General features: G+C 40.0%; 1 protein-coding gene across 8 annotated transcripts in view; it reads left to right on the top strand.

Moving 5' to 3' along the window:
* MYCBP2 (MYC binding protein 2) overlaps positions 1-27013 on the top strand; it is an 88939-nt gene that overhangs the window by 41572 nt on the left and 20354 nt on the right. For 7 of the 8 annotated variants that reach the window (XM_040341401.1, XM_040341398.1, XM_040341400.1 and 4 more), the window contains 13 exons: positions 299-448; positions 3540-3700; positions 3813-3975; positions 6969-7193; positions 8149-8214; positions 10637-10876; positions 13023-13112; positions 13757-13837; positions 17515-17781; positions 19062-19345; positions 20025-20121; positions 20254-20373; positions 22528-22629. In XM_040341401.1, coding sequence (XP_040197335.1) covers positions 299-448; positions 3540-3700; positions 3813-3975; positions 6969-7193; positions 8149-8214; positions 10637-10876; positions 13023-13112; positions 13757-13837; positions 17515-17781; positions 19062-19345; positions 20025-20121; positions 20254-20373; positions 22528-22629 — 2046 coding nt within the window. The remainder of the gene's footprint in view (positions 1-298; positions 449-3539; positions 3701-3812; positions 3976-6968; positions 7194-8148; positions 8215-10636; positions 10877-13022; positions 13113-13756; positions 13838-17514; positions 17782-19061; positions 19346-20024; positions 20122-20253; positions 20374-22527; positions 22630-27013) is intronic. The other variant, XM_040341397.1, reaches the window with a different exon arrangement.

The following is a 27013-nucleotide window of genomic DNA, read 5'->3' as shown; positions in this document are numbered from 1 at the left end:
TTAAAAGCTAATGTTTCTTATCTATATTGACATTTTGGAGGTTGTTTGAGACATGAAATTTGGATTTAGATTGTATGCGTTGTAGCGTTATTTCTTGTTTTGATGTTCTGGTGTAATGTTGGTTTGTTTAAAAAAAAAAATGTAATAGGAAAATGGCGCACACTCCAGGCAAGCAACAAAAAGGCAGAACACACACACTCAGCTTGAAAAATGGTGTAAATGATAAGTGTGGATGTTTCGTTTTTTTTTTTTTTTTTTTTCCCTCTCTAATTTTTGAAACCTTATTGTTTTTTTTTAGGCTTTCAATTGGCTGCTTTGCAATGTCATTCAAACAACATCTTTGCATGACATTTTATGGCACTTTGTGGCATCACTTACACCTGCTCCTCTGGAACCAGAGGAAGAAGAGGATGAGGAGAATAAGGCAAATAAAGAGAATGCTGAACAAGTAGGTTTTAGAATCTGCTCTGCTTTCTAACCAGTTTATTGCTTATAAGTTTTTTTTTTTTTTTTTTTTTTTTTTTTTAGAACTGGAACTGCACTTTTCTACTGAACATTTAACACAAGCTTGTGATCATTTTTGTTTGTAGTTTAATAAACCATGTCACCCTTACCTGCTCTGTGTAATGTTGTGCACCCCTGATCCTCCTCTTCTTGGGTCCCCTGCCGATGCTTTGTTTGTCCATTCACACGCAAAGCTCGACCCCCACCCCTGCTTCCCACTCTCTCCTCTTTGGCTGTGATTGATAAAATAGTGCTCATTGGGGAGACCAGATGGCTTTTCAAAGCTGCAGAGCCACTGCTCACATGCACACCGTGGGGCTTTGCTTCCTTCTAATTCCCATTGTGAGCAAGTTTTTTGACCTACCTGAATCCAAGATTGCTGGGGGGGGGGGGGTTTCATTGTGGACAGCTCTTACTCTACCAGTGTGATTAAAATGCCTATTTGCTGATTCTTGGGCAGCAGGATGGCTTTCATTGAAGTCGACTGATATTTTGGGCATAGGATGTGTAGGTGCCTGGGACCGCAAAGGGACCTACAAAGCCTGCAGCAAGGATCTCTAAGAAGCAGCTAAAATGGTGTACATAAACTCAAAAAGGTGTCCTGAGAAGCTTTTTTTTTTTTTAAATTTCATTCTTTGTCTTTTTTCCTTATACACATTTGATTATTTAAACAAATCTTTCATAAAAAAGTTCCAAGAACCGACATCATTCCTTATTTGTAACTTAATCTTAGTATAAAATACAGCTGGTATAAAAGTTAAGTATATACATTGATTATCTTGTTTATGTAAAGGAAAGGGAAAGCAACATCCAATAGAAAGGAGACAAAATAAGGGGGAGAAAAAAAAAGGAAAGAAAAAAATAAATAAAATGCTCAGATCACCTCCATTGGTCAGGGGAACTGTTCTTATACCTGTTCACGGTGTGGTTAGTACCTAATATCTTCGCCCTTAGTTTTATATACCTGGACCCTCCCTCCATTTTCCTCTCTCCCCGGTGAGGTTTCAAGGCCAGCCCCAGCTTTCCTAAAATGGCACATATCTGTCTTTATTTTTGGGTGTTATTTTTATTTCTACTTCATCCCAGTTGTATTTCTTACCCACTAGAGGGGCAGGTCCTTCTCTTCCAACCAAGGTCTCCACATCTCCTCAAACTCCTTAAGATTACCTCTTTTTGTATAGACTGCTCTTTCTTTACATATCGTCTCGTTTACTGCTCCCACCCATTCTCTTATTGTTGGAGGTGTAATCGCCTGCCATCTTGACATTATTAATTTCCTGGCTTGGAACAGACATCTCAGTAATGCAACTGTGGTGCTTTTCTTCTCGTTCCGTTCCCTTCTATATCCCAGTACACATAGTGTGGCTTCCGCCTCCAGAGGTATACCAAATGTCTCCCCTATGACATTTATCACTCCCTCCCAATAACGAAACAACTTTGGGCATCGCCACACCATGTGTACTAGGTCTCCAGTCCCCTGGCATCTAGGACATTTATCATCTGTTCTTCTTCCGAAGTTAAACAGACGTTTAGGTGTATAATAAGCTCGATTCACCAGCATCAAGTGGGAAACCCTTTGTGGGGGTGAAACCAAAACTTTTGGCCCTATCTCCAGGACCCTCCGCCATTGATCCTGTGTCACTTCCCCCAGATCCTCCTCCCATTTCTCTTTTGTTTTTAGGAGATGCAGGCCCATATTAGCCTTTTTGCCTATCTGTTTATATAGTTCAGAGATAAGTCCCTTAGTTGGTCCTACCTTGCCTAGATTTTGGAAAAGGGGCATTTCACACCACACTAGGGTTTGTGTCCTAAATTGGGCTTCAAGGGCATGCCCCACCTGTATACAAGTAAAAAATGAATATTGAGGTATCTTAAATTCCTCTCTTAAATCCTGAAATTTCCTATATTTGTCCTCTTTATACAGTTGTTTCAACTTTTTAATGCCATTTATTTCCCATGCTCTGACCTTTCCTATCTGGAGGACTTCCTTCAATTTATTGTTATTCCACAGTGGGGAGAGTTCAGAAAACCCGGTATAACCCATAAATTTTTTAACCGATTTCCATATTTTGGTTATCATTTTTATTGTTGGATTTCTATGACTAAAGGAATCAGCCTCTAGTGCTTCAAAGATAGTGTCATGAGAAACCCCATTCATCATTATCATCCCATTAGGGGTACCTCCTCCTGGGATATTACCTCCCCCTATTTGTTGCAGTTGTGCAGAAAAATAATAAATCTCGGGTTGGGGCACTGCAAGTCCTCCCTCCCCCACCGGGAGTTGCAATGTGCGAAGACGTATCCTGGCCTGTCCCCCTTTCCAAATTAGCTCCCTAAAAAGGGATTCAATTTTATTGAACCATTTTTTACTAATCCATACTGGGGAATTGTGCATTACATATAAGAGTTGTGGTTGCCAAATCATTTTGATTAAGCTACATCTACCCGCCACTGACAAATGGAGACGTTTCCAAATATAGATTTTTTGTTTGAACTTAGCAAGTAGGGGGATGAGATTTTTATGAATGTATTGATTAGGATTTTTCGTCACCAATACCCCCAGATATCTCATTGTATCCACCACTGTTAACTGTGGCAATCCTCGTATCGCCGTTTCTCCAAGTGGGTCTATCGGCAGTAACTCGGATTTCCCCCAGTTTATTTCTAATCCCGAAAAACTCCCGAACTCCTGAGAAGCTTTAACACCAACTGCTCCTATGCATATGCTTGATTGCACTGTAGATTCCAGTCTTGTCTGTCTTGTCTTTTTAAAGCCATCATCAAGAGTTCAGCAAGTTAATTAGTTCTTTTGTTACCTAAAACAGTCTCCTAAATACGATCACGATTTCTGCTCCATTATATCTGCATTTTGTTGTTTCTCTCCTCTGCACTATATCCTTGCCTTCTCTTACTGCACTTAAAGTATGTTCTGTATAAAAAAAATTTGTGGCCCTGAATAGTTGCAGAAAACTATATTTTGATCACAAAGGAAATCTAATAAGTTTTTCTCCAATTCTACTGTGTGCCCATTTCAGGAGAAAGATACAAGAGTGTGTGAACACCCTCTTTCAGACATTGTGATTGCTGGTGAAGCAGCTCACCCATTGCCTGACACATTTCACCGTCTTCTTCAGACTATTTCTGATCTTATGATGTCACTTCCTGGGGGCAGTTCACTACAACAGATGGCACTGAGGTGAGCATCTTTTACTTGTCAAAGTGGAAAAAAAAGTAATTAAACCAGAAATGTGTTTGGAAGGTAATCCACTAAGCAAGAATGATTGCTATTTAAACTTTGTTTTTTTCAGGTGTTGGAGTCTTAAATTCAAGCAGTCTGATCACCAGTTTCTTCACCAGAGTAATGTTTTTCACCACATTAACAACATCCTTTCAAAGTCTGATGATGGTGATAGTGAAGAAAGCTTCAACATTAGTGTGCAGTCTGGCTTTGAAGCAATCAACCAGGTTATTGTCAGTGTTTTTTTGTTTTTTTTTTCAATCTTTTCATTATTATGTAAATTTATGCAAAACCTAATATATGCTATATATTATATATAACCAGTTATAACATTTGGTGTTTGTCTCTTGGTTTGATTACAAGACTTAAACCATACTTTAAGTTTTATAGCAGGGTAAACTACATACGAGTTAGGAATGACAGCTCATACTTTGCCCCATATGTTTGTAGCAGCGGTGCACCTTTTTTAAGGACTTAATGACTTTTTTAATGACTAGGACTCTTCTCTGGTCCCAGCTCGTCGTATCACTACGACTTTGACATATTAAATCCTAACCATAACAGTGATCTTATCATCTTTGCTACCCTTTGGCCTAAGTATAGCATTGGAAGTGTTATAAAATGGGAAAATGTTGGTGAAAACTGCGCTAATAACATAAAATAAACCATGTGTTTGTTGCTGTGATGCAAACAATAATGAAGCTGCGATTTGCTGTGTCATACAAACAGTGGACAATAAAGAAAAAATCGCGCTACTCACTTAATAAACAAAATATATAATGTGATAATATGTACATAAAAAAAGAAAACAGTGATACAAAAACTATGAATATAAGTTCGTGTATGTGTCCTCATAAGTGACAAAGGCCCATAGTTCTCCTGACTGAGAGGGCTACAATTAAAAATGTCAAAAGCAAAAAACAGTGTCCAAATGTTCTGAAATCATCAAAGGAGAGAGAGGGAAATCCAAATCCTCATCCACCCGAGTGAAAAGATCCTAATTGTTGTAAACTTGGACAATAAATTGTCACATATGTTGATAGGTGATATTCCAATGGTGCCCTCCACCAAAAAGCATACACATCTTACCAGAACAAATTGGTCCCTTAATTACAGGGGACCACAAATCGCCTGTAATAGATGGCAAACTGCTGGGCTCAATGGAAAGTGGACAGCCTGGCATGGATCGTCTCCTTATCAGTGGCTCCAAGGATGGTAATCACATGTATGGAAAGGGACAAGGATGCCTCGATAGTGTAAAAACTTTTTTAAAAATGTATTTGTATTGAATACAAATTCACATAGGTTAAAAACTCACAATTTGCAGTAAATCAGCCTTAAACCTGCAGCACCAGCCGGTCGCATGCAGGTAAACCCGTTTTGGTAGAAGTCATCGAGCAGTCCCGGGGGTGATGCCAGTGTGCCGCTCGGTCCGCCCTGACTAGTTTCGTGATAGTTCACTTTATCAAAGGGCACGGGGGCTACTATGCTTTTACTTTCTTCTGAGAAATCCTCACGTCCTGTTCTGTCTGTAACTCCACACCGTAATGCGAGGCTTTCTCCCTGGTGTGGAGAAAGCCTCTTGAGGGGGAGGGGCCAAGTGTCAGGACGCCCACTAACACACAGCTCCTTTCTCTATCTGCAAAGTAGAGAGTGTCCTGACTTGCCTGCTCGCCCCCTCAAGAGGCTTTCTCCACACCAGGGAGAAAGCCTTGCATTATGGTGTGTAGTTACAGACAGAAAAACAGGAAGTGAGGATTTCTCAGAAGAAATAAGGACATTTAAAAGCAAAATGGAAGGATGAGCTAAGTAAAGGAGGACTGCACCAAGGTAAAGGAAGCTATTTAGGGATTTTTTTTTTTACCTTTACAACCCCTTTAAGGCTAAAGAGTTAAAAGAACATGTCATTTGGTATGAATGTCAATCTTCAGTCCAAGTGAAGGGCAAAATGTGTAAAGTTTCTGAAATAACATGTATAAAAATCTGAAACAAATACAGGATTTCATTTAAACTGCGGCATGCCTTCATACCTTTTTAAACCTTTAAAATAAGAATCTTCAGTAATGCTTTGCGAGTAGAAGACTATGCAGTTCACCAATAGTAGCAATATACAGTATTGTCATGAAGAGGATATATAGTACTTGAAATATTTCCTAGTCACCATTTCATGACAGCGGTAAAGATTTAACACCTGCTTTGCTGAAAGTTTAGAGATCTCAATAGCTGAAGCTCCATATACGTGCACAGTTAAAAGTGCCATTCCCCACAACCTCTGTCTCTGAACAGATGTTTAATTACAGAGAGACAGTCTAAGAAAAAAGTTATTGCTGTGTGGTGCCTCCAGAAAGCCCATTAATCTTTGTGAAAACCTTTGTATTTAATTATTTGAGAATAAAAGATGTAAATAGTTGAATAAAATATATATATATATTAAGTTGAAACATGTATAAAATATTCTAACACCCCAAAAATGTATAGTTTGCCTGTGTTATGCTTTAATACTAACTCGACGGCGTACAGTTATCTGTAGTTTCCAAGTGTTTGTTATCCTAACACGAAGCAACTTTTTGCTGTGGAATCAGATTTAAATACATTGGAAATGGCATTTACACGCTACTCTTTTCAGTTAATTTTGGTTTAAGTCTCCGAACAAGAAAATCGAAAACTTGTGGTTTATGTCAGTTTTTTGTAGTAACTTTCTAAATGAACAATATTTTGTTTCACTCTGCTCTATCACTATGCTTTAAAATACTTAGAAATAAGACCATGTCCACAATGGACAGGTCTGCTGTCTTAAAGCACTTTTACACCGATCACCTGCAGTTTTCCCACAGCATGTGTGCAGCACAGTGTACGTGTGTGCGTGTGTGTTTTTTTGTGTGTGTGTTACTCCCTCTTTCCTTACACTTCTATTAGATCGGGTGTATTTGGTGCATGTTCTGGAGGTTCACCAAAAGTCCTGCATGCTATCTGCAAACGCACCAAAAACATTTGATCTAATAGTCTAGTCTCTGGCAAAGCACAGGTAACCTACATGAAGAATGTGGGTAAACTGCAGCAGATCAGTGTGAAAGCATCCTTGCACACCTTGGTTTTGCTGGATACATTTTATTTTGTGCTTTCACGTATCCATCAAAGAATTATGATTTCACATTGCATTTCAGAGATGTTTTATTGATGAAAAATGTCTTTCACCTCCTAAAAGGAAATCTATTTGGTCTTCCAGGAACTTTGCTTAGTTACTGCCCTCAAAGACATGACCAGCATTGTTGATATTAAGACTTCCAGCAGGCCAGCTATGATTGGAAGTTTAACAGATGGGTCTACAGAGACATTTTGGGAATCGGGCGATGAAGACAAAAATAAAACAAAGAGCATCACAATAAACTGTGTGAAAGGCATTAATGCGCGTTATGTATCAGTCCACGTGGACAACTCTCGAGATTTGGGGGTAAGTATGACAACTTAATTTATAGAGTGCATGATATTGTAATGTGGTGGTGTTCAGATATGAACTGGCTAAAGCACTGTATGCAAATTAAAGAAACTAAAAGCCAGCTATCCGATTTCAGTGTACACAGTTTAGAAGTGTATTCTAAATGGTTGCTTTGGACTACTCTGAACAATGTAATTGCTGTTTGCCATTTTTTTTCTTACACATTTCATTATTGTGCATGTTTTTACTTTTCACTTTAAAACGTTTGTAGCAGACACAATGCTTAAAATGTTTTACACTCCCAGAGGGAGTTTTTATTTTTTCATAAATATAACATTACATCAGTAGTTTTAAAAAAAAAAAAGTCATTAGTCCTTTAAGAATTTTTTTTTTTTTTAGATGCCTTTAAAGTGTTGTTGCTAGGCAGAATAGTTAATCTTCCTTCTTCCTGCACCTAGGTGCTTAAGCTTCACCGCACAGACTCCTGGGAATGTAGTGGGTGTAACTTTCCAGGAGTCTGTGCATTCCCCAGTCTCGAAGAATCATGTGACTTGGACAGTACAGGTGCTGAAACCTGATCTGAAAACTATTACATTGCTTGTGCAGCACTGAGCATGTGCGAGATCTGCAAGGCTGAAATCCAGGAAGTCATACAGTCTGGCTTCATGATGCCCACACTTAAGATGGCCCGTCCAGTCAATTTCTATTTTATAAAGTGTCTAAATGCTGTAACAACCTAACAAAATGGACCTTAGTTTACAGACTAAATTTACTAGAATACATTAAGCTTGTGTATTACAGGGGTATTTATATTTAAAAAGTGAAATTGTGGCCGGAACTCTGCTTTAATTACAAATGTTTCTGAAATTTTTATCCAGTGTCATCTGTTAATTCGATAACTCTAATAAAATGTTTATTACTACTTAAATATATATATATATATCATAATTTTTTTTGTTTTGTCTTAAAGAACAAAGTCACTTCATTGACCTTTTTCTGTGGGAAGACTGTGGAAGACCTATGCAGAGTCAAGCAGGTAAAGCTTGTTTGTATAATCGTGATATGTAGTTTAGTAGAGTACACTTGTTGTTTTTAGAAATGAATGAACAATTTTTTTTCCTACGGGGTACTGTAAAAACTGCATTATACTCTCTGCCTGCTACACTAGGTGTACTTCCACCTTTGCATAGCTACAAATAAATCATTTACATTTCTAGTTTCTTTGAAGCAGGATTATACACAGGACTCTATAGGCAGCTTGTATTATTCAGAATAAGCAATGTGGTTGGGGTCGGATTGATTGAACAGTGCATTGGCATACTATTTACCGCCCAGACCTTGAGATCTAGTTCACAACTGATAAAGATGATCTGCCAGCAGAGTCCAGACAGAGTAAATTATGGGAAAAATATTTGTCCCTCTTCTATGTAATGGTAAAGCGGAGCTCCACTCAAAATGGGAAGTTCCGCTTTAAGCACTCTCCCCCTCCCCTGGCATGTTTTAGTTTTGGGGACAGTACCTTGCTTTGACAGGTACCGGCTGCCACTTCAGCTCAGACCGCCTAGGTGATCCGATCAGACGTTCTCTCCCCCTCCCTGCATACAGTCTTCTAGGACACGTCACAGGTCCCAGAAGACTGCTGGAGCAACGCGTGCACCCAGCTGTGTAGCCGCAAGCTGTCACAGCCAGGAGAGGGAGTGAAGCAACGGTTCTGGTGACCACATTTCTGGCTCCTGGGACAGATGAGTGTGTTAACTATCAGCAGCTACACTTTTTGTAGCTCCTGACTTTGAATAAACACAAACGCAAGCTCCTCTTTGAGGAGGGTGAAAAGTTGAGTAGGATTTTTCAGAAAATAGAAAGCTAATTGCCATTTTTTTATTTAGATTTTCTTAGGTTCTGTTAGGTGAATGGGATCTCATAACCAATATACAGTGTTATCCCAACTTGGCTGAAGATGTGGAAATATTCTTTTAAAAAGGAACCCTGTTTTTTTATAACTCAGACCCATCCTCTGCATTGAACAGCTCATCTGCTGTCAGTGCATTGTCTTTATCCATTTACGCGCTCTCATAAACTTATTGTAGCTCTTTTAAAAGGTGCATCTTGGGATACAAATAAAAGCCACCATAACTGATTTTGACAATGCATGTTCTGGGCCTTTCATATCCATCCTTTCATGCCTAGTTTGTCTCTTTACAAATTTGTGCATAATTGGTGTCCTAGCACTTCAGTTGTTGCAGACCTTTGTTGGGTTGGTGACTAAGGATGACTCTGCAGAGCGTTCACCTTCAGAAAAAAGGCTACTACCCTAAGGCCGACCATCGACTGTTTAAATTTCAGTTTGTATTTCAGCAGGAACCATGTATGGGCAGACTGAATGTACCATGTTTAAAGGGGTTGTAAAGGTACAAAAAAAATTTTTTCCCCCTAAACGGCTTCCTTTACCTTAGTGCAGTCCTCCTTCACTTACCTCATCTTTCGATTTTTGCTTTTAATGTTTTTATTTCTTCTGAGAAATCCTCACTTCCTGTTCTTCTGTCTGTAACTACACACAGTAATGTGAGGCTTTCTCCCTGGTACGGAGTGTCATGCTCCTCCCCTCTCTTGGACTACGGAGAGTCAGGACACTCTATACGTTGCAGAGAAAGGAGCTGTGTGTTAGTGGGCGTCCTGACTCTCCTGTAGTACAAGGGAGGGGGGGGGCGAGCACGACTCTCAACACCAGGGAGAAAGCCTCACATTACACTGTGGAGTTACAGACAGAAGAACAGGAAGTGAGGATTTATCAGAAGAAATAAGGACATTTAAAAGCAAAATGGAAGGATGAGGTAAGTGAAGGGGGACTGCACTGAGGTAAAAAGCTATTTAAGAAAAAAAAATCTAGTACCTTTACAACCCCTTTAAAGATCGATCAACTTGGGTACTACCAGTCTGCCAGATTTTGTATGCGATTATTGCCAACAGCTAGTATGGCCGCTAGCAATAATCACTGTCTTCTCCCAACGAAAGGGATTCCCCTGTCAACACAGTCTGTGTTGATGGGGTAATTCAATTCTCTTTCCTGCAACCTGTCTATGGTCAGCCTAGGAGAATAGAGGCTGTTTACTTAGTAAAGTGAATGTTTACTGTACATGGAAGATGAGATGGTTGCAGCCTGTGGTTGAAATTCACTCCATGTATGGGCTGCTTGAGGTATTGTAAAAAGCATGATCTGTAGATATTCACTGAAGACAAGGTTTGAGAAAAAACCTTCTGCCCCACATCACACATTTCAGAGGGGATTATTGAAATGATTTGAAGGATCAAATGGTATTTGTTTAGTTGCTTAATTTAACTCCAGTCTAACAAATTCTGTAATACCCTCAGGTATGGAGAGATTTTTTTTTTTAGGGTGCAGTAATCATGTGGGATTGTTGATGTATAGATTGTAACAGTCTCTCTTTTTCTGCTCCAAGGCTGAGCTGGATTCTAGGCACATTGGCTGGATAACAAGTGAGCTTCCTGGAGGAGATAACCATATCATCAAAATTGAGTTGAAGGGTCCGGAGAATACCCTAAGAGTGCGGCAAGTTAAAGTGCTCGGCTGGAAAGATGGCGAGTCCATCAAAATAGCTGGACAGATTTCAGCTAGTGTATCACAGCAAAGGAACTGTGAATCGGAGACACTGCGTGTGTTCAGACTGATAACCTCACAGGTAAGTGACAGCAAATCGTACTCGCCACATTTTTGTCTGAGAACATGCTAGCTGAGTTTCTAAAGCACGGGAAAAGAACAGTACCAACAGACCTATGTTAAAAAAAAAATATTAAATTTGTTTTTTTTTTATTTTATTTTTTTGTTTAAGAATCTTAGAAGAAAAAAAGTTGGAATTTGTAGTCCAGTAAAGTGAACCTTGCTAAACAAATACATGGCTACATGTTCTCTTGAAAACTTGGTACCATGTGCAGCTAGGCAAAGAACATGCTATTACTTTTAGTGTTCATCTTTCCACATAGGAATCCCTACAAACACCATTTTTATTATAATTTTTTCTTAAATAAATACTTGTACAAGCATAGTCACCACCCAGTTGATTATATTGCAGTAAGCTTTGTTTTTTTTTGTGCCAAAAGGAAGTGACTACTTGCTGATAAAGATTCCAAATTTTGTTCACAAATATTTTTGTAGGTTTGGTTTAAGACATTGAACTTTAGCGGGAACGTTAGCAAATGGATCTCTGGGGGTTGCAGCTTGGGGTCTGAGTGAAATTCACTTTTGGCTTCCAAGCTATGGTAAAATTTCCAAACCAGTATGTCATACAGCTACTATATAGAGTAGTTATAGACCATATAATATGTACTCGTCTCCTGTCAGTGTTATGTCATATTCAGCTGCTTTGTAATGCTGAAAATGTTTTAATATCAGAGCTGCTTTAATCATTTTCAGAAACTGAACCCAGAATGCGACTGAATACTTCTAGATATACTTTGACCTAAGGGTGAAAATGTGTTGCGCTGTTCCATTAAATAACATTTCTCACAATAATGCAATCGTAGTGCAAAACTCACATCTCCAATTACAAATGATAAAAAGTGTAAATAAACATCACTTGCCCATAAAGTGTTTTGTCTATAGTGCAAGATACTTCAGTGCTCTGCCACCTTCACAAAAACACAGTTTACCAGAAATTCAGACATCAAAGCATTTAAATAAATCGGAATACTTGCGCTAATGGTTCAAATACGTCAGAACAATAATATCCAGCATTAATGAGAAAAAAACTCCATAGTGTTGCATGAGAAAAATGTTTTATTGTAAAAGAATGGTACTTGCATTAGGGCCCTTTCACGCGGGCAGACCCAATCTGACACTCCAGTCTCCTCTATGGAGTGACGGATGTCAATGGACATATGTCTGTTGACACCTGCCGTCATCTGATCCTGTCTGCAAAAAACAGATGGGGATTCGTTCCCAGATGGCAGTCGGGTGTAAACGGAAAGGCGGTCTGTTGACATCCCACTGCCCATAAAGGAGAGTGGGCTGTGTCTGCTCTGCATAAGTGGATCGGACACGGATCATCCATCCGACTGCTCAGCGGGGTCAGCAGACAGATTCCCAACTGAGCAGGTGGACCCCGACAGGAGCCCGCTCCGTGTAAGGGGCCTTACACTAATGAGACTAGCATGTAAGAGTAGTTTAGCTCAGCTAAGTGGGCGTGTTTGTCACCACTAACCACTGTCTGATGCATTTCTTTACAACAGACCTGGATAAATGAGAATCTTCACAGATCCATTCTTTTTCTTAAATGTGTGCTTTACAGTACATGTCCGTTCCCCCAGAACACAGGTTGTGTATTTTCACAGAAGTGTGGTAGAGTTTAAATATGGTATAGAACTGAATATTCTTTAGCTGGGTTACATTGTGATCTTATTCACATCATGACTGCTTTTGTAAATGACCAAACATTTCTCCTGCGCTCTGGTGTTCGCTATACACGGATGGTGCAGTCCAGTTCTAAAGGCAAGGTCTATGTAGTCTTGTAGCCCTCCTCAAAAACAATGGGTGTGCATATGGCTAAAAAGAAAGGAAGGAGGGCGCACTGACCTAGTGCTTTACCGCATAAAAAAAGTTTATTAAAGGGACGTCCGACCCTCTCGTCAAGTCCTACCTGTAGGGGCCAGGAGAGACAGTTTGTCAGAAAAGCATATGCTTTGTGAGTAGGACGATTGCCTTCACTTTTTGTAAATGTCCATATCTGAATGGATGCGAGTATCTGTAATATTGATTTGGACTGCATTTATAATAAAAGTATGCAATTTTGGCATTTGCATGTAAGAAAATTTTCCTTTTTTGTTTCACAGGTATTTGGCAAGTTGATTTCTGGAGATGCAGAACCAACACCAGAACAAGAGGAGAAGGCTCTGCTATCCTCGCCTGAGGGAGAGGACAAGGTATACTGAAACATTACTGTGTCTTGCTAAAGATATGAACAAATCTATCTCTGTTTTAGTCTGAGGGAACATGGCACTAAACTCTGTCAGTTATCAACAAGGCTCATATTTATATATTCTACATATGGTTATTTCCTGAGTTGAACCATTAACCAAGTAGCATGCTCCTCAGGAATTACTGTGGTATTTTGTGACCGTCTCTGCCCTGTAAAAGAAATTCCTGATCGCTCCTATCTTATGTATCCAAAAAACATGAAAGCATTATTTGCATTATATAATGTATATCTGGGATATGCAATTAGCGGACCTCCAGCTGTTGCAAAACTACACTACCCATCATGCCTCTGCCTCTGGGTGTCATGCTTGTGGCTGTCAGTCTTGGTATGCCTCATGGGACTTGTAGTTCTGCAACAGCTGGAGGTCCACTATTTGCATATCCCTGCTGTATATGATTAAGGTCTCTGAAGCAGTTTTTTGTCATTGTTGGATGTAAGCTGCCCAAAAACATACAAATTACCTGCAGGAAAGGCTAATTTTTACACATCCTGTGCAACATTGTAACACAACTCTTTCTATTGCCAGTTTATTATGTTGGAGATTATACAGTATGTTGGTCTCTCAATGTTTTTTTTTATTCTTTGCAGGCAACTTCTGATGCAGACCTCAAGGAACACATGGTTGGTATCATATTTAGCAGGAGTAAACTCACCAACTTACAAAAACAGGTATGTCATTGCATAGTTTTATATAATAGTTTCGATTAAATGGTCAGTTGCAGATAGTGTTTTTAATAAAAAAAAATTATATAAAGTAGCATATTTTATGGTTTTATTTTGTTGTGCTTGTGTGACTATGGCTTTAACTTCAGAGATATTGAAGGGTATTCATAAAGAGTGTCTGGTGTCTGCGACGCTCTAGAATTTCAATGTGCCTCCATACAACAGACATACAATGTCGGTCTAGTGACACGTTTATGTACCTGTTGCAGGTACCTGAATTTTGGGCACACTGAGAACAGAGTGTCTACTGCAGCTGAGAATTTTTAAAGCTGGATTGGCAGAGCCTGATATGGATTCAGACACTTGTTACTCATCATGTCTACTATCTCCTTGTGATTGACAGCAGGCAGTGGGTAGATCCATAGCAAATAGACAGCCTGGTATTGGCTATAGAATCCACCCACTTTCTGCTGTTAATCACAGTGAGAGTGGACCTGATAAGAAATTAGTGTCTTGAGCTTCCCCTATGATCAGCATTACTGGTAACTAGTAGGCTGAGGCTGTGAAGCTGACACTGTCCTTAACAACCAGAGACAGGTAGGGAGAAACAGAGGTAGCAGCAGTAAATATGACACCTATTACATTGTGTACAGAGAAAGGCACTCTGCCTGTCTCTGTACACCAACTTAGTTGGTCCTAATTACCTCCAGTTTTGTGATCTATGAACTGGAGGTACTTTCTTTTTAATTTGGTGCAGTACTAGTGCCACTTAAGAACTAACAATCCATACAGCTACCTATATGAGCAGCAGTAATTATTGAATCTGGCACAGGCCTTTTTAAAATGCCATACCACCAGAAAATTCTCGCTAGGACTTTAATTCACTTGACGTGAGACCCTTTATGTCTCTAAAGAGAGCCTATCATCAAAAATGACATGACTTTTGTCCGATATGTGATGAAAAAATGTAGTCAAAAGAAAAGACACTTGAAAAAACTCAAACACCGAAGCATTTAAAATCTTCTGCCCCACTAAAAAAAAAAAAATTTGAGCCCCACATACACGCATATACAAATGTAAATGCATGCATCAGGGGCGCCTTTGTTGGGGAACGTTTGTTGCCATTTAAGGGGTGCATGCAATTTTAAGGCTTGACAGGTTGTCTACATTTACTCGGCACAACTTTTTCATATTTTACCAAATTGGATAATGGGTTTATGCACCCTAAACCATTGAGTTAATATTGTGTGACATACAAAATTGGAACCACTGCTATTTTTTTCTCTGGGATGTCCACTTTCAGAGGATACAGAATATTTCAGGGTTTTACATAATCTTCAGGCCTAGACATGAGCAGGAAAAAAACCCGCAAAAATGGCAATGGCAGCGACAGGATTAACTTGTGTGAAATCCAAAATCTTTGAATTGTACAGTAGAGTACACAGGACTTGTATTCATAGACCATGAGTTTATATACTTCTGCCTTCAGGTGATTGGACACTGGGAAAAGCTATTACTAGGGCTGTCCCCAGAGTGTACCCATATAACCCCACCCACTTTGTGATGCACCATTTTTATCTTGGTGTCCTTAGGTGATGGACCCTTTCTTCTTCTGCAAAGTTTTTTTTATAAACCACAACTTTTTTCACCTGAAATTTTAAACCTCTAAATGCTTATTGCCCTGGGCATCTAGCTGTTTCGAGATTAGTCACCCTCTGTGTGTACCTCAAGAACCAAACCCAGACCCTACTCTGTGGGGCTGACCTGTATTGTTTGCTTTGAATACAGGTTTCTGTGCTAGGCACTTACCTTGGCACAAAATGCAACAAGTGAACTTAGCTGCAGGGTTTCCCTCTATATGAACTTTTAGTTCCTGGCTTTAACCACTTGAGACCCGGACCTTTATGCAGGTAAAGGACCTGGCCAGTTTTTGCTATTCGGCACTGCGTTGCTTTAACTGACAATTGCGCGGTCGTGCGATGTGGCTCCCAAACAAAATTGGCGTCCTTTTTTTTTTTTTCCCCACAAATAGAGCTTTCTTTTGGTGGTATTTGATCACCTCTGCGGTTTTTATTTTTTGCGCTATAAACAAAAATAGAGCGACAATTTTGAAAAAAAAACTATTTTTAACTTTTTGCTATAATAAATACCCCGAAAAATATATATATATATTTTTTTTTTTCTCGGTTTAGGCCGATACGTATTCTTCTAACTATTTTTGGTAAAAAAAAATCGCAATAAGCGTTTAACGATTGGTTTGCGCAAAATTTATAGCGTATGGCATTTTTTTTTTTTTACTACTAATGGCAGCGATCAGCCATTTTTTTTGTGACTTCGACATGGCGGACACATCGGACAATTTTGACACATTTTTGGGACCATTGTCATTTTCACAGCAAAAAATGCTATAAAAATGCATTGTTTACTGTGAAAATGACAATTGCGGTTTAGGAGTTAACCACTAGGGGGCGCTGTAGGGGTTATGCGTGACCTCATATGTTTTTCTAACTGTAGGGGGGCGGGGCTGGACGTGTGACGTCATTGATCGTGTTTCCCTATATCGGGGAAAACACGATCAATGAAGCTGCCACTGTGAAGAACGGGGAAGGTGTGTTTACACACACCTCTCCCCGTTCTTCAGCTCCGGGGACCGATCGCGGGACTCCAGCGGCGATTGGGTCCCGCGGTCACGGAGCTTCGGACCGGGTTGCGGGCGCGCACCCACGGCTGGGCACTTAAAGGGGACGTACAGGTACGTGCCTGTGCCCAGCCATGCCATTCTGCCGATGTATATCTGCAGGAGGCGGTCCTTAAGTGGTTAAGTAATACTATCCGTAAGGGCTACCACACTATGTAGTTTTAGCGACCAGAGGATTGTGAGTTTCCCATTTTTTTCCTCTCCCTTTGAACTTAGTATCAGAAGGATGAGGGAACTACCTCACACCTCCTAGATGACCTATTTCCACCTGCCTGTTCCATTTGGCACCACAACGTTACAGTTTTTATTTATTTAATTTTTTAGATAAAATTTTACAAAATCGTTCTACTTTTGCAGTAACATTTGAGATGACCCCAGGTATATGTTGTGTTCCTATTCATAGTATTCCTAAAATACCGTATATTTCCTACCCTTTTTAGATGTTTCTCAGGACAATGTGATTTGGCTGACCAAGTGTTTTTTTTTTTTTTTAACAATGTTAAGCTGGATACACACTATACAACTTTTGTTAAATTTCCTTTAGATTTACCTTCAAACATGTAGTGCTAGGGCCTGCCTGATTGCATACAAGTGTTTGTCTGAACTCCTATTATATGGTTTTGGGGATCTCAGAAAATTGTATAGTGTGTATCCAGCTTTATAGAACCCCCCTCCCCCCCCCTGCTGGTAGAAGACAGTGATTATTGCTAGCTTTATCGATCATCTTGGTACATTCAGCCTGCCCACACATTGTTTGAATCATGACCGGTCCCTGCTGAACCGGACGAAATTCATAAGGTCTATGGCCGGCCTAAGAAACTGTGCAACCGATTTTTCAGTTTTAAAAAAAACATTTTGGTATTTACATATACCTTTTTATTTTTTATTGTAAATGGTGGTTAGGAAATATTATAGTGTGTATAAAAGATTGGATCTTGCTCTTGATTTTAATTTGTTGCCTGATTATGCATCATATGACTTGCAGGTATGTGCCCACATAGTACAAGCAATCAGAATGGAGGCTACACGAGTCCGAGAAGAGTGGGAACATGCTATTTCCAGCAAGGAAAATGCAAACTCGCAGCCAAATGATGAGGATGCATCTTCTGATGCTTATTGTTTTGAACTGCTGTCTATGGTTCTTGCTCTGAGTGGGTCTAATGTTGGAAGGCAGTATTTAGCTCAGCAGTTGACTTTACTGCAAGATCTTTTCCATCTGCTGCATACAGCTTCTCCCAGAGTACAGAGGCAGGTGAGTGCATCATCTTTAAATTACCTCTCCCATATAAGTTTCTGCTTGTTCACAACATAATCATACCCGATTGCGGAAACTCGCATTTTAGATCTGGATTAAGCCAATTCACAAATATTTGTAAAATGTCGGATATTTACCAAATCATTTGACTTTTTCTGTAGGTAAGTCTTGCAAACACCCCTACCCCCATCATGTTGTTGGAACAGGGAACCCTTGCCGTTTATATTTGAAAATAAAAATATTGAAACCCAGAATGGGCAAACCCAAGTCGTTGCATTCATAATGTGCAGACATTGAGAACATCAGACATATAACTTGTTTAGCAAATAAAAGGTTGTCTAATGTACATGGGTTTCAAGTGGGTAACCATAGAGAGTATGTCAGATTTCTTCAAATAGTTTGATTGTCACAAAATTTAAATGTTGATCTACTGAGTAAGTTATGGGGTTGTCCAATTCCATTTTCCTCTTTTCAAATGTCAGAGTAGGGGAGAGTAAATGGGTAGGTCAAGAGAAGGATAGAGAAAATAAAATAAAAAAAGGTGGGCGTGGGTGGAGAATATGAAATTGCACTGGTTCAGAATAGAGCTAGTAAGTCAATAAAACCTGTTCAAGGTTTTATGATTCGAAAAGGGCCGTTCCCTCTTCAGATAGTACACACTGGTTCCAAAGCCCTCAGGTCTTAGAATATTTTTCACGTTTATAAGGTGCCTCAAGTATCGGGTCCATGCCATTGTTGTTGTTTTTTTTTTTCTCTTTTTTTATCAAAAAAACAAAAACAAATCAGCCTCATTTGTCCCATAGCCACACGGAAAGCCCATATTCACTGCTTTAAATAGATTGGCAAATCCAGAAAACTGGATCCATTTGATGAATTTACTCCAGGAAAGCCATTTTCATGCTGGACTAATCAAATTGACAGCAGTTGAAAGTCAAATGACTTTGGTGTGCCATTGAGAAGGTGATTGGCTACATCTAAATGAATTTACACCTCAATTTTAGGAGGGGAGTGATCCCTTTCTAACTCTGCGATTCTATTTTTGATTTATTGGTATCTTTCACTTGGATGTTCTGGATAAAACAAAAACTGAGTCTTCATTTCAGGCTGCAAAGCAACAAAATGTGATTGTTAAAGGGGGATGCCCAGTGTTTGTATTAATTTGTTGGCTGTATTATATGTTATTTAACAGTTACACTTTAGACTTTTATAATACCTTTTTGTTTTGTTTTTTATTAAAGATGAACAAATAGAACTTTTTTTTTTTTGTTGTTTTTTAGGTGACCTCTTTGCTTCGTCGCGTTCTGCCTGAAGTGACACCATCTCGTCTTGCTAGCATCATTGGTGTCAAGTCGCTACCACCAGCAGACATCAGTGACATCATCCACTCTACAGAGAAAGGAGACTGGAACAAGCTTGGCATTTTGGACATGTTCCTGGGATGCATTGCTAAGGCACTCACAGTCCAATTGAAGGCCAAGGGAACACCAATCACTGGCACTGCAGGGATGAGTGCTGGGAAAGGAGTAACAACGGTCACTTTGCCAATGATCTTTAATTCTAGGTATCTACTACCAGTTCTTGCACTGTATGACAGACCTGAGTTAAGTGTCTTTCTAAGCCTCTTTTCAGACTGAGCAGATCCACCTGCTTAACAAGGAGAGATCTCTCCGCTGATCCCCACTGAACAGGTGGCTGACAGGTCTGCTATCCTCTATGGGGCGGTCGAATTGAAACAAACTGCTTGTCCATTTTCATTGGCTTGCCATCCGATCAGTTTCCCCATCCGTCTGTTTTTAGCGTTTTGGATGCTGGCAGTTGTCAGTGGACACATGTCCGCTGACATCCGCCTCCCTATAGAGAACAATGGGTGGTCCGATTGGGTTCGCCTGAAAAACGAGCAGGCACACCTGATAAGTCTGCTGGTGTGAAAGGGGAGTAAGTGGATCAATAATATTTGGGTTGACTTGTATCTAACATTGTTGCATTTTAATGAATGCACATATGTATTTACATTTTTTGAGAGTCTCTCTTTACTTTTTTTGCTTCTTTAGAATATATAAAACTAAAAGATGTAGTAGTAGTTTTTTTTTTTTTGTTTTGTTTGTTTTTTTTTTTTTTTTTGCATTGCATAATTTGTCTAAGTTTAGCATTTCGTTAATGGTAAAAGTGGTGCATGCACAACAAGCTGCTTCTCCTGTAACCAGAATTATCTTGTTTGTTTTTTCGCTTGTTTTAATCAGTTACCTTAGGAGAGGTGAGAGTCACTGGTGGATGAAAGGCTCAACTCCAACTCAGATTGCAGAGATCATCATTAAATTGATTAAAGATATGGCAGCTGTAAGTATTTTACAAATTTTACCTTTTTTGTTGCTATGTATCATTTTTTTCATGATGCTTTTTTTGGCAGCCTGATGTAAAAAATAAAAACAATATTCTTTGTTTCTGTTCTTTGACTACTGTATTTAATAGGGTCACCTCTCTGAGGCATGGTCCCGTGTCACTAAGAATGCAATTGCAGAGACGATCATTGCACTGACAAAAATGGAGGAGGAGTATCGTTCTCCCGTACGATGTATTGCAACTACTAGGGTAAGGTTCTGTGTATATATATTTTTGGTTTTAAACCTTCAAGTGAACCTATGCACAGATTATACACACAAACGTTTTTACATAGTCTAAACAAGCGCTAAAAACACCTTCATTCACCCCTGTAGCTCTTAGCATTGTGAAGATATTACTTTTGTGAATTTTTTTGTGACAAATTACATTTATGAGAGCAAATCTTGGTGGGCTGCAAAACAAAAAATGTGTAGGCCAGCGCAGGTTAACCCCTCAACTACCTAGCATGCCTCAAGTTTTTGCTAATCTACTTTATTTTTTTCCTCCTACTACATCGCAACTTGAGCTGCTCTCTACATAGCAGCAATCCAGATTGAGCTTTCATCAGCCTTTGGCGTACCAGACCCTAATGAACTATACATTGTAGGGCTAGCCTGGAAACTACCTTTGGATATTGTGTTAAACATTAGGCTATTTCCAGACCCTTTTCTGGTAAAAATTTTGCCAGAGTACTTTCCAGGTCCAAAACTACTAGCCTTGCTGCTTTTGCCTGGTCTCTCAAGACTCAGCCCATGAGTAAGAGAGGCTTTTAATTTCCTGATTTCCATCAGTTTTACAATGGAAGGGGATAATGCTGTGGTACCGAGTGCTGCCATTATCCATTGGGTAGTGTGTCCCATTCGCACTACATGTTCTCTTTCCTACCATTGAACATAGAAAAAGCATTACCCCACTGCCAATTGATCACCAGTCTGTTCCCATTGCCTGTCAATAGTGACCTTGGTCACCTCTGGTCTTTAGACCCACATTGGGTACCAGCTGCCTGGGTGTTTTGTGTACCGAATGCCATGCCTCTTAACCTGAGAGTAGCTGCATTCCCACAGCGTGGTTATAACATGTCTGTATTTAGACACAGAAGGGACAATCTTGCTGCAGTGGGTGACTCCAGCTCACGCTCTCCACAATTTTAGACATCTGTACCTTCTGGGGTCTACCCTTGACATCAAGTTTATCACTGGCGGTCAGAGTATTCACTGTCCTCAACATAAGTCAAAATTAAGGTTGACTTCCTTTACCTATTTTTTGGAGTAGACAAACCCAGAGACTCTAAGGCAGCCCATCCCATAGTAATTTTTTTTTTTTCGTTTAAACGCTGAAATGTATTCTGACATTGGGAAGACTTTCCTGCTGTCAGAATACACTGATCAGTGTTGCAGGCCATAGCCTGCAGCTCTGCTCAAGTGGCATTGAATCCTTTGTGTGCATCAGATAGCTCCTGGACTAATCGGTCAATTTCGCCTTTAGAGAGTTCGTAAGGATTTCTCTTCCCATCTCATCAGATAATTGTTTTTAAAGCTTCATTCTGGATTTCTGTAAAGTTACATTCCTGGAATGTTGGGATTGCTAATTGTCACATTTGATTGTGTCCTCAACCAAACTGTAAAACCATCAAATGGTTGGAGTCCTAACTGATCACATGTGCAACACCATGGCAGTTGCAAATCAAACAGAAACCGCTTCCTTGGCTGTTAAGGATAGAAGAGCAAGCGCAGGTTGGCCTCTACAGATTCAGCAGTGCCTAAAAATAGAGCGACTGAGCATGTGCAAAGCAGAAAGCAGGATGAGACAGTGTATTTAAACAGTATAGACAATTATTTTTGATGGTTTACTTGTTAATACCAGCATAAAGGGCCATCCTGAAGTGATCTATCAGGATCACCTTCTCCTTTGCCTTATGTTTATAACCCCCCCTAATTGAGTCCCGAAATCCTTTACTGTAATGTTTTCTTTATGGCATCTCTTTACTATTGCGCTTGAATTTTACTATTGAGAGGTCTGTTGCCCTCTGTTATTAAATAAAAACAAATTAGTTATTTTTCACTGTGGATCTGACAAACAGAAAATTAAAAGGATGAGAGTGATAATTTAATATGAATGTCAAGAAAAAACTATATCCAGATCAGTAAGCCAGTAAGTGTAGCTGCCCTACTGAAGCCGGCTATATATATATATATATATATATATATATATATATATATATATATATATATATATATATATATATATATATATATATATATATATATATATATATAATCAACTTTATACAGTCACATTTGTTTTCTACTCAATAGATTGTGGAATTCTGTACCATTGTCCAGTAATGTTAACTGTGTATTTTAGCTGTGGCTGGCTGTTTCATCATTGTGTGTGCTTGATCAAGACCATGTAGACCGGTTATCTTCTGGAAGATGGATGGGAAAGGATGGGCAGCAAAAACAAATGGTAACTTTTTTTTTTTTCGTTTTCAAAATTATACATTTTGCCTTAAGCCTATTTTGATATGTTTTCAAGCTTCTGTTTCCTAATCGGTCATCTTTATTCTACCTACCATTGTACCCTGCCATATGTCACCCTGTAGTAAGAATAAAGGCGGCCATACACGGTTCGAGTTTTGAAAGAATTTTCTTTCGAAAATCGTATCAAAGAATATTTGTACGAATTTCGCACCGTTAGTGGGCTGCAGCAACAGTCGCTTTTCGTGCGGCAAACAAATTTGAGAATCCGACATGTTGGAAACTTTTTGAAAAACCAACGATTTTCTGATCAATGATGGGAGAATCGTGCAGGAAATGTAATAGAAAAAAAATGTGCATGTGCAAGAAAAGAATATTCCTGGAGAGAAACAAATATTCCCGGCAACATGAAGGTTTGGTCGGCCGAATTTCGAAAATCAATGGTGGCATCATCGGATCACAAAAAAAAAAAACTTTCTGATTTTGAAAAGAAAATTTGTTCGAAATTCGTCCGTGTATGGCCTGCTTTAGTCTCTGAAGATTTTCTAAAAAAATATTTCTGGTTTAAGGCTACATTCATAGATCGTTTTTATTTTTTATTAAATATTTTTTACATCTTTAATAAGAATCGGTGTAAATTGCAATGTGTGACTAATCTAGAAATGTGAATGTACTTTTGTTAGGACCAAGTCCAACTGCCCACCCCCATAATGTACACCTATATCTGTATCTAATGTACAGTCTCACGACAGAGTGAAGGGCAATGCTTTAATTATCTAGAGAGTTGTTTGTAGATGGGCAGAAAAAAACGTGCATACAAACTGGAGAATTGAAGTGCCACCAAGCATAGACCCCAGTACTCGCAATGGGGTCACCCATTGAACTGATGTTTTATGGTGTAGGCTTTAAAATTGAGAGCGCTATCATCCTTTTTACTTTTATTTTTTTTCATTCGTTTTTATTAGAGAAAAGTATAATAACGTACATTACAGTATAAGAATAAGTAAATGGTGCCTCAGTAGACGATCAAAATACCAGGCATAACAGAATAATAATAATGAGATTTTAGAGCAATAAAACATTGAGGGCCAGATCCACAAAAACCTGGCGTAACTTAAAAAATCCCATTTAAGTTACACTGCCTTAAAGTTTCTACCTAAGTGCCTGATCCACAAAGCACTTATCTAGAAATTTCAGGCTGTGTAACTAAAATTCCGCCGGCGCAAGGCGTTCCTATTCAAATGGGGCGAGTCCCATTTAAATGAGGCGCGCTCCCGCGCCGGCCGTACTGCGCATGCGCGAAGTTACGTTACGCCGAGTTTTGAGGATCGCGACGGCTTAAAAAAGTTGCGTCGGGAAAAAAAAAAAATGACAGCGGCATGCATTCCTGAGGGAGAACTCCATGCCAATTTTCAAAGAAAAAACCGGCATGGGTTCCCCCCCCCCAGGAGCATACCAGGCCCTTAGGTCTGGCATGGGTTGTAAGGAGACCCCCCCACGCCGAAAAATTGACGTAGGGGGTCCCCCTACAATCCATACCAGACCCGTATCCAAAGCACGCTACCCGGCCGGCCAGGAAAGGAGTGGGGACGAGCGAGCGCCCCCCCCCTCCTGAGCCGTGCCAGGCCGCATGCCTTTAACATGGGGGGGTTGGGTGCTCTGGGGCAGGGGGGCGCACTACGGGCCCCCCCACCCCAGAGCACCCTGTCCCCATGTTGAGGAGGACAGGACCTCTTCCCGACAACCCTTGCCATTGGTTGTCGGGGTCTGCGGGCGGAGGCTTATCGGAATCTGGGAGTCCCCTCAAATAAGGGGGCCCCCAGATACGGACTCGGTGAGTGGGTGGATGGCCAGCTGCAGCCACTAGTATCCGTCCTCCCGGGGTACCTTAGGGACACCAAGCATCTTCTATGCAAGTTAACGGGGGTTCCCTGGGGGCATGGATACAGGTGGATGAGCTTTGACGTGTGCAGCCTTTATTCCAGCATCCCACACCATCTGGGATTGCAGGCGGTGTCCTATTTTTTACAGCAATCGGGTTGCCATTCGCTTGCCCTACAAGAGTTCATTATTTCAGCCTTACGTTATCTGCTTACACATAATTTTTTTATGTTTGACGGGGTCTGCTACCTCCAGAGATGCGGGGCTTCGATGGGGGCCAAGTTCTCACCATCCCTGGCCAATTTGTACATGGGATGGTGGGAAAAGTCCCGCATATTTGGAGATACCAGCCCCCGCCGCCTAGATACTATTCTATATTGTCGTTACATAGACGACCTGCTACTTATCGTATCTGATGAATTTGCAGATTTAAACGAATGGCTGAAATATCTCAATGACAACAAGCTGAACCTGCAATTCACGGGTAATCTACAAACCACCACCATAGAGTTCCTGGATGTAACGCTCACAGGAGCTAATGGCAGCATTTCCACGGGACTCTACAGGAAAAGTACAGCTGGCAATGCTTTGCTGCGAGCTGACTCATCCCACCCGATACATACCATCAATAGCATCCCATATGGACAGTTTTTACGTTTGAAGAGGCTATGCACTTCTCCCAATGATTTTCTAAAAGAGGCAGATCAAATGGCGCTTAGATTTAGGGACAGAGGCTACTCAGCAACTGTCATTAACAACGCCCTACGTAGGGTTAACACTATATCTAGAGATTCATTATTGGCCAAAAAACGAGTAAAGGACATCCAGACTGGATCCTCGGCTCACAGATTTGCCCCCCTTTTTTCCACAGCCTACAGTACAGAGTACCATAAGATTAAACACATCGTTAATAAGTATCTACCTGTCCTCTATAGTGACAGTACTTATGCGTCTATTCTGTCTGAGGGTATCAAATCAGTGAGCCGTAGAGCCCCCACTTTAGGGGGTGTCCTTTCACCCAGCCTATACGTCTCACAATCTGCCTCCCCCACATGGCTTGATTTTGTTGGTACTTTTAGATGTGGCACTCATGGGTGCAGATACTGTCCTTTAATAGGCATTGGCAACACGGTTCAGTCATGTTCCAACGGCAGAGATTTTAAAATTAAACAGTATGTCAACTGCAACACAAAATTTGTAGTTTATGTCATCTCGTGTAGTATTTGTCATGTTCAGTATGTTGGAAGAACTATAAGGAGATTAAGGGATAGACTTAGTGATCATTTATACGACATTGAGAAGAATCATAACACAAACGTGGCCAAACACTGGAATAATTTACACAACAAAAATATTTCCAGTTTATCCATACAGGGTATGGAGAGGGTAGTGTGTCCACCCAGAGGAGGAGATAAGTTTAAGCTTCTCTGTAAACGGGAAGTTTTTTGGATTTTCCATCTTGACTGCAGACAGCCGCGGGGACTCAACTTTGACTGGGATGTCTCTCATTATCATGACTGAACATCGCCTTCCTTCCCCGCCTCTGTCTCATTCCCTCCTCTCGTGGAGATACATGCCCTCTCCTAATTTATTCTTCCCACATTCCTCCAGTCATATTATATCATATATTATCTATTCTTCTCCTTTTTTCCTTTTTCCTCATTCCACATGCCTATATTATATTATTTCACACATAGTGACTGTTTTTTATCTATTTACAATACTGCCTTAGTACACTAGGTCTAAAATACATGTATTGTGCGGTGTCAATGACACTGCACAACACAGGTACATATTGGAACATAGACGGACCAGTCTCCATGCGGGTCCGATATACATGCATCATTTTGCTGCACTTCACTTTTATTTAGACCAATCATCAATCGGGTTACTCATTAAATGTCTTGAGATGCAGAGGGGTTCTGCTAGGAGGGGAGAGGGGACGGATTGGCACATATCTGTGTTTAGAGTATTCACAGTTATGGCCATTTCATTTTGAATGTCAATTTCATTTCAATTGATACACTTACTATGGACTTTCACTCAGTCTAGCCGGCCAGACACATAGTTATCATTACAGTGTCTGTGCTGCTTTGTCTACCATATTTTTGTTCATTGACATTCAATCTTTATTTCCACATATTTCATTTCATAACATTTCACACAACATGGGAACATTTCTCATTTGTGTCTTGATACTAAAGATTTAAATCCCCCCCCCCCCTCTCTCCCCCCCTTTCGGTTCCAACGGTGCTTCTTTGAAGCCCAATTTTACGGAACATTATATCCATCACCATTTTTTCTTCTTTTCTCCCTTTTTTTCTTTTTCTTCTTTTTTCTTTTTTCTTTCTTTCTTTTTTTGGGGACCATGTGTCCTCCTCTATAACATACATCATAACCACATCTTTCTCAAATCCATGATCTATTTTTCAGCTTAGTTCCACATATGCTGGATAATGCACATCAAGCATTATTGCCCTTAACGGTTTTAC

The sequence above is a fragment of the Rana temporaria genome, chromosome 2, assembly GCF_905171775.1.
Source record: "Rana temporaria chromosome 2, aRanTem1.1, whole genome shotgun sequence".
NCBI lineage: Eukaryota > Metazoa > Chordata > Amphibia > Anura > Ranidae > Rana > Rana temporaria.
Note: the sequence above shows the minus strand (reverse complement) of the source record. Positions and strands in the feature narration are given on the sequence as shown.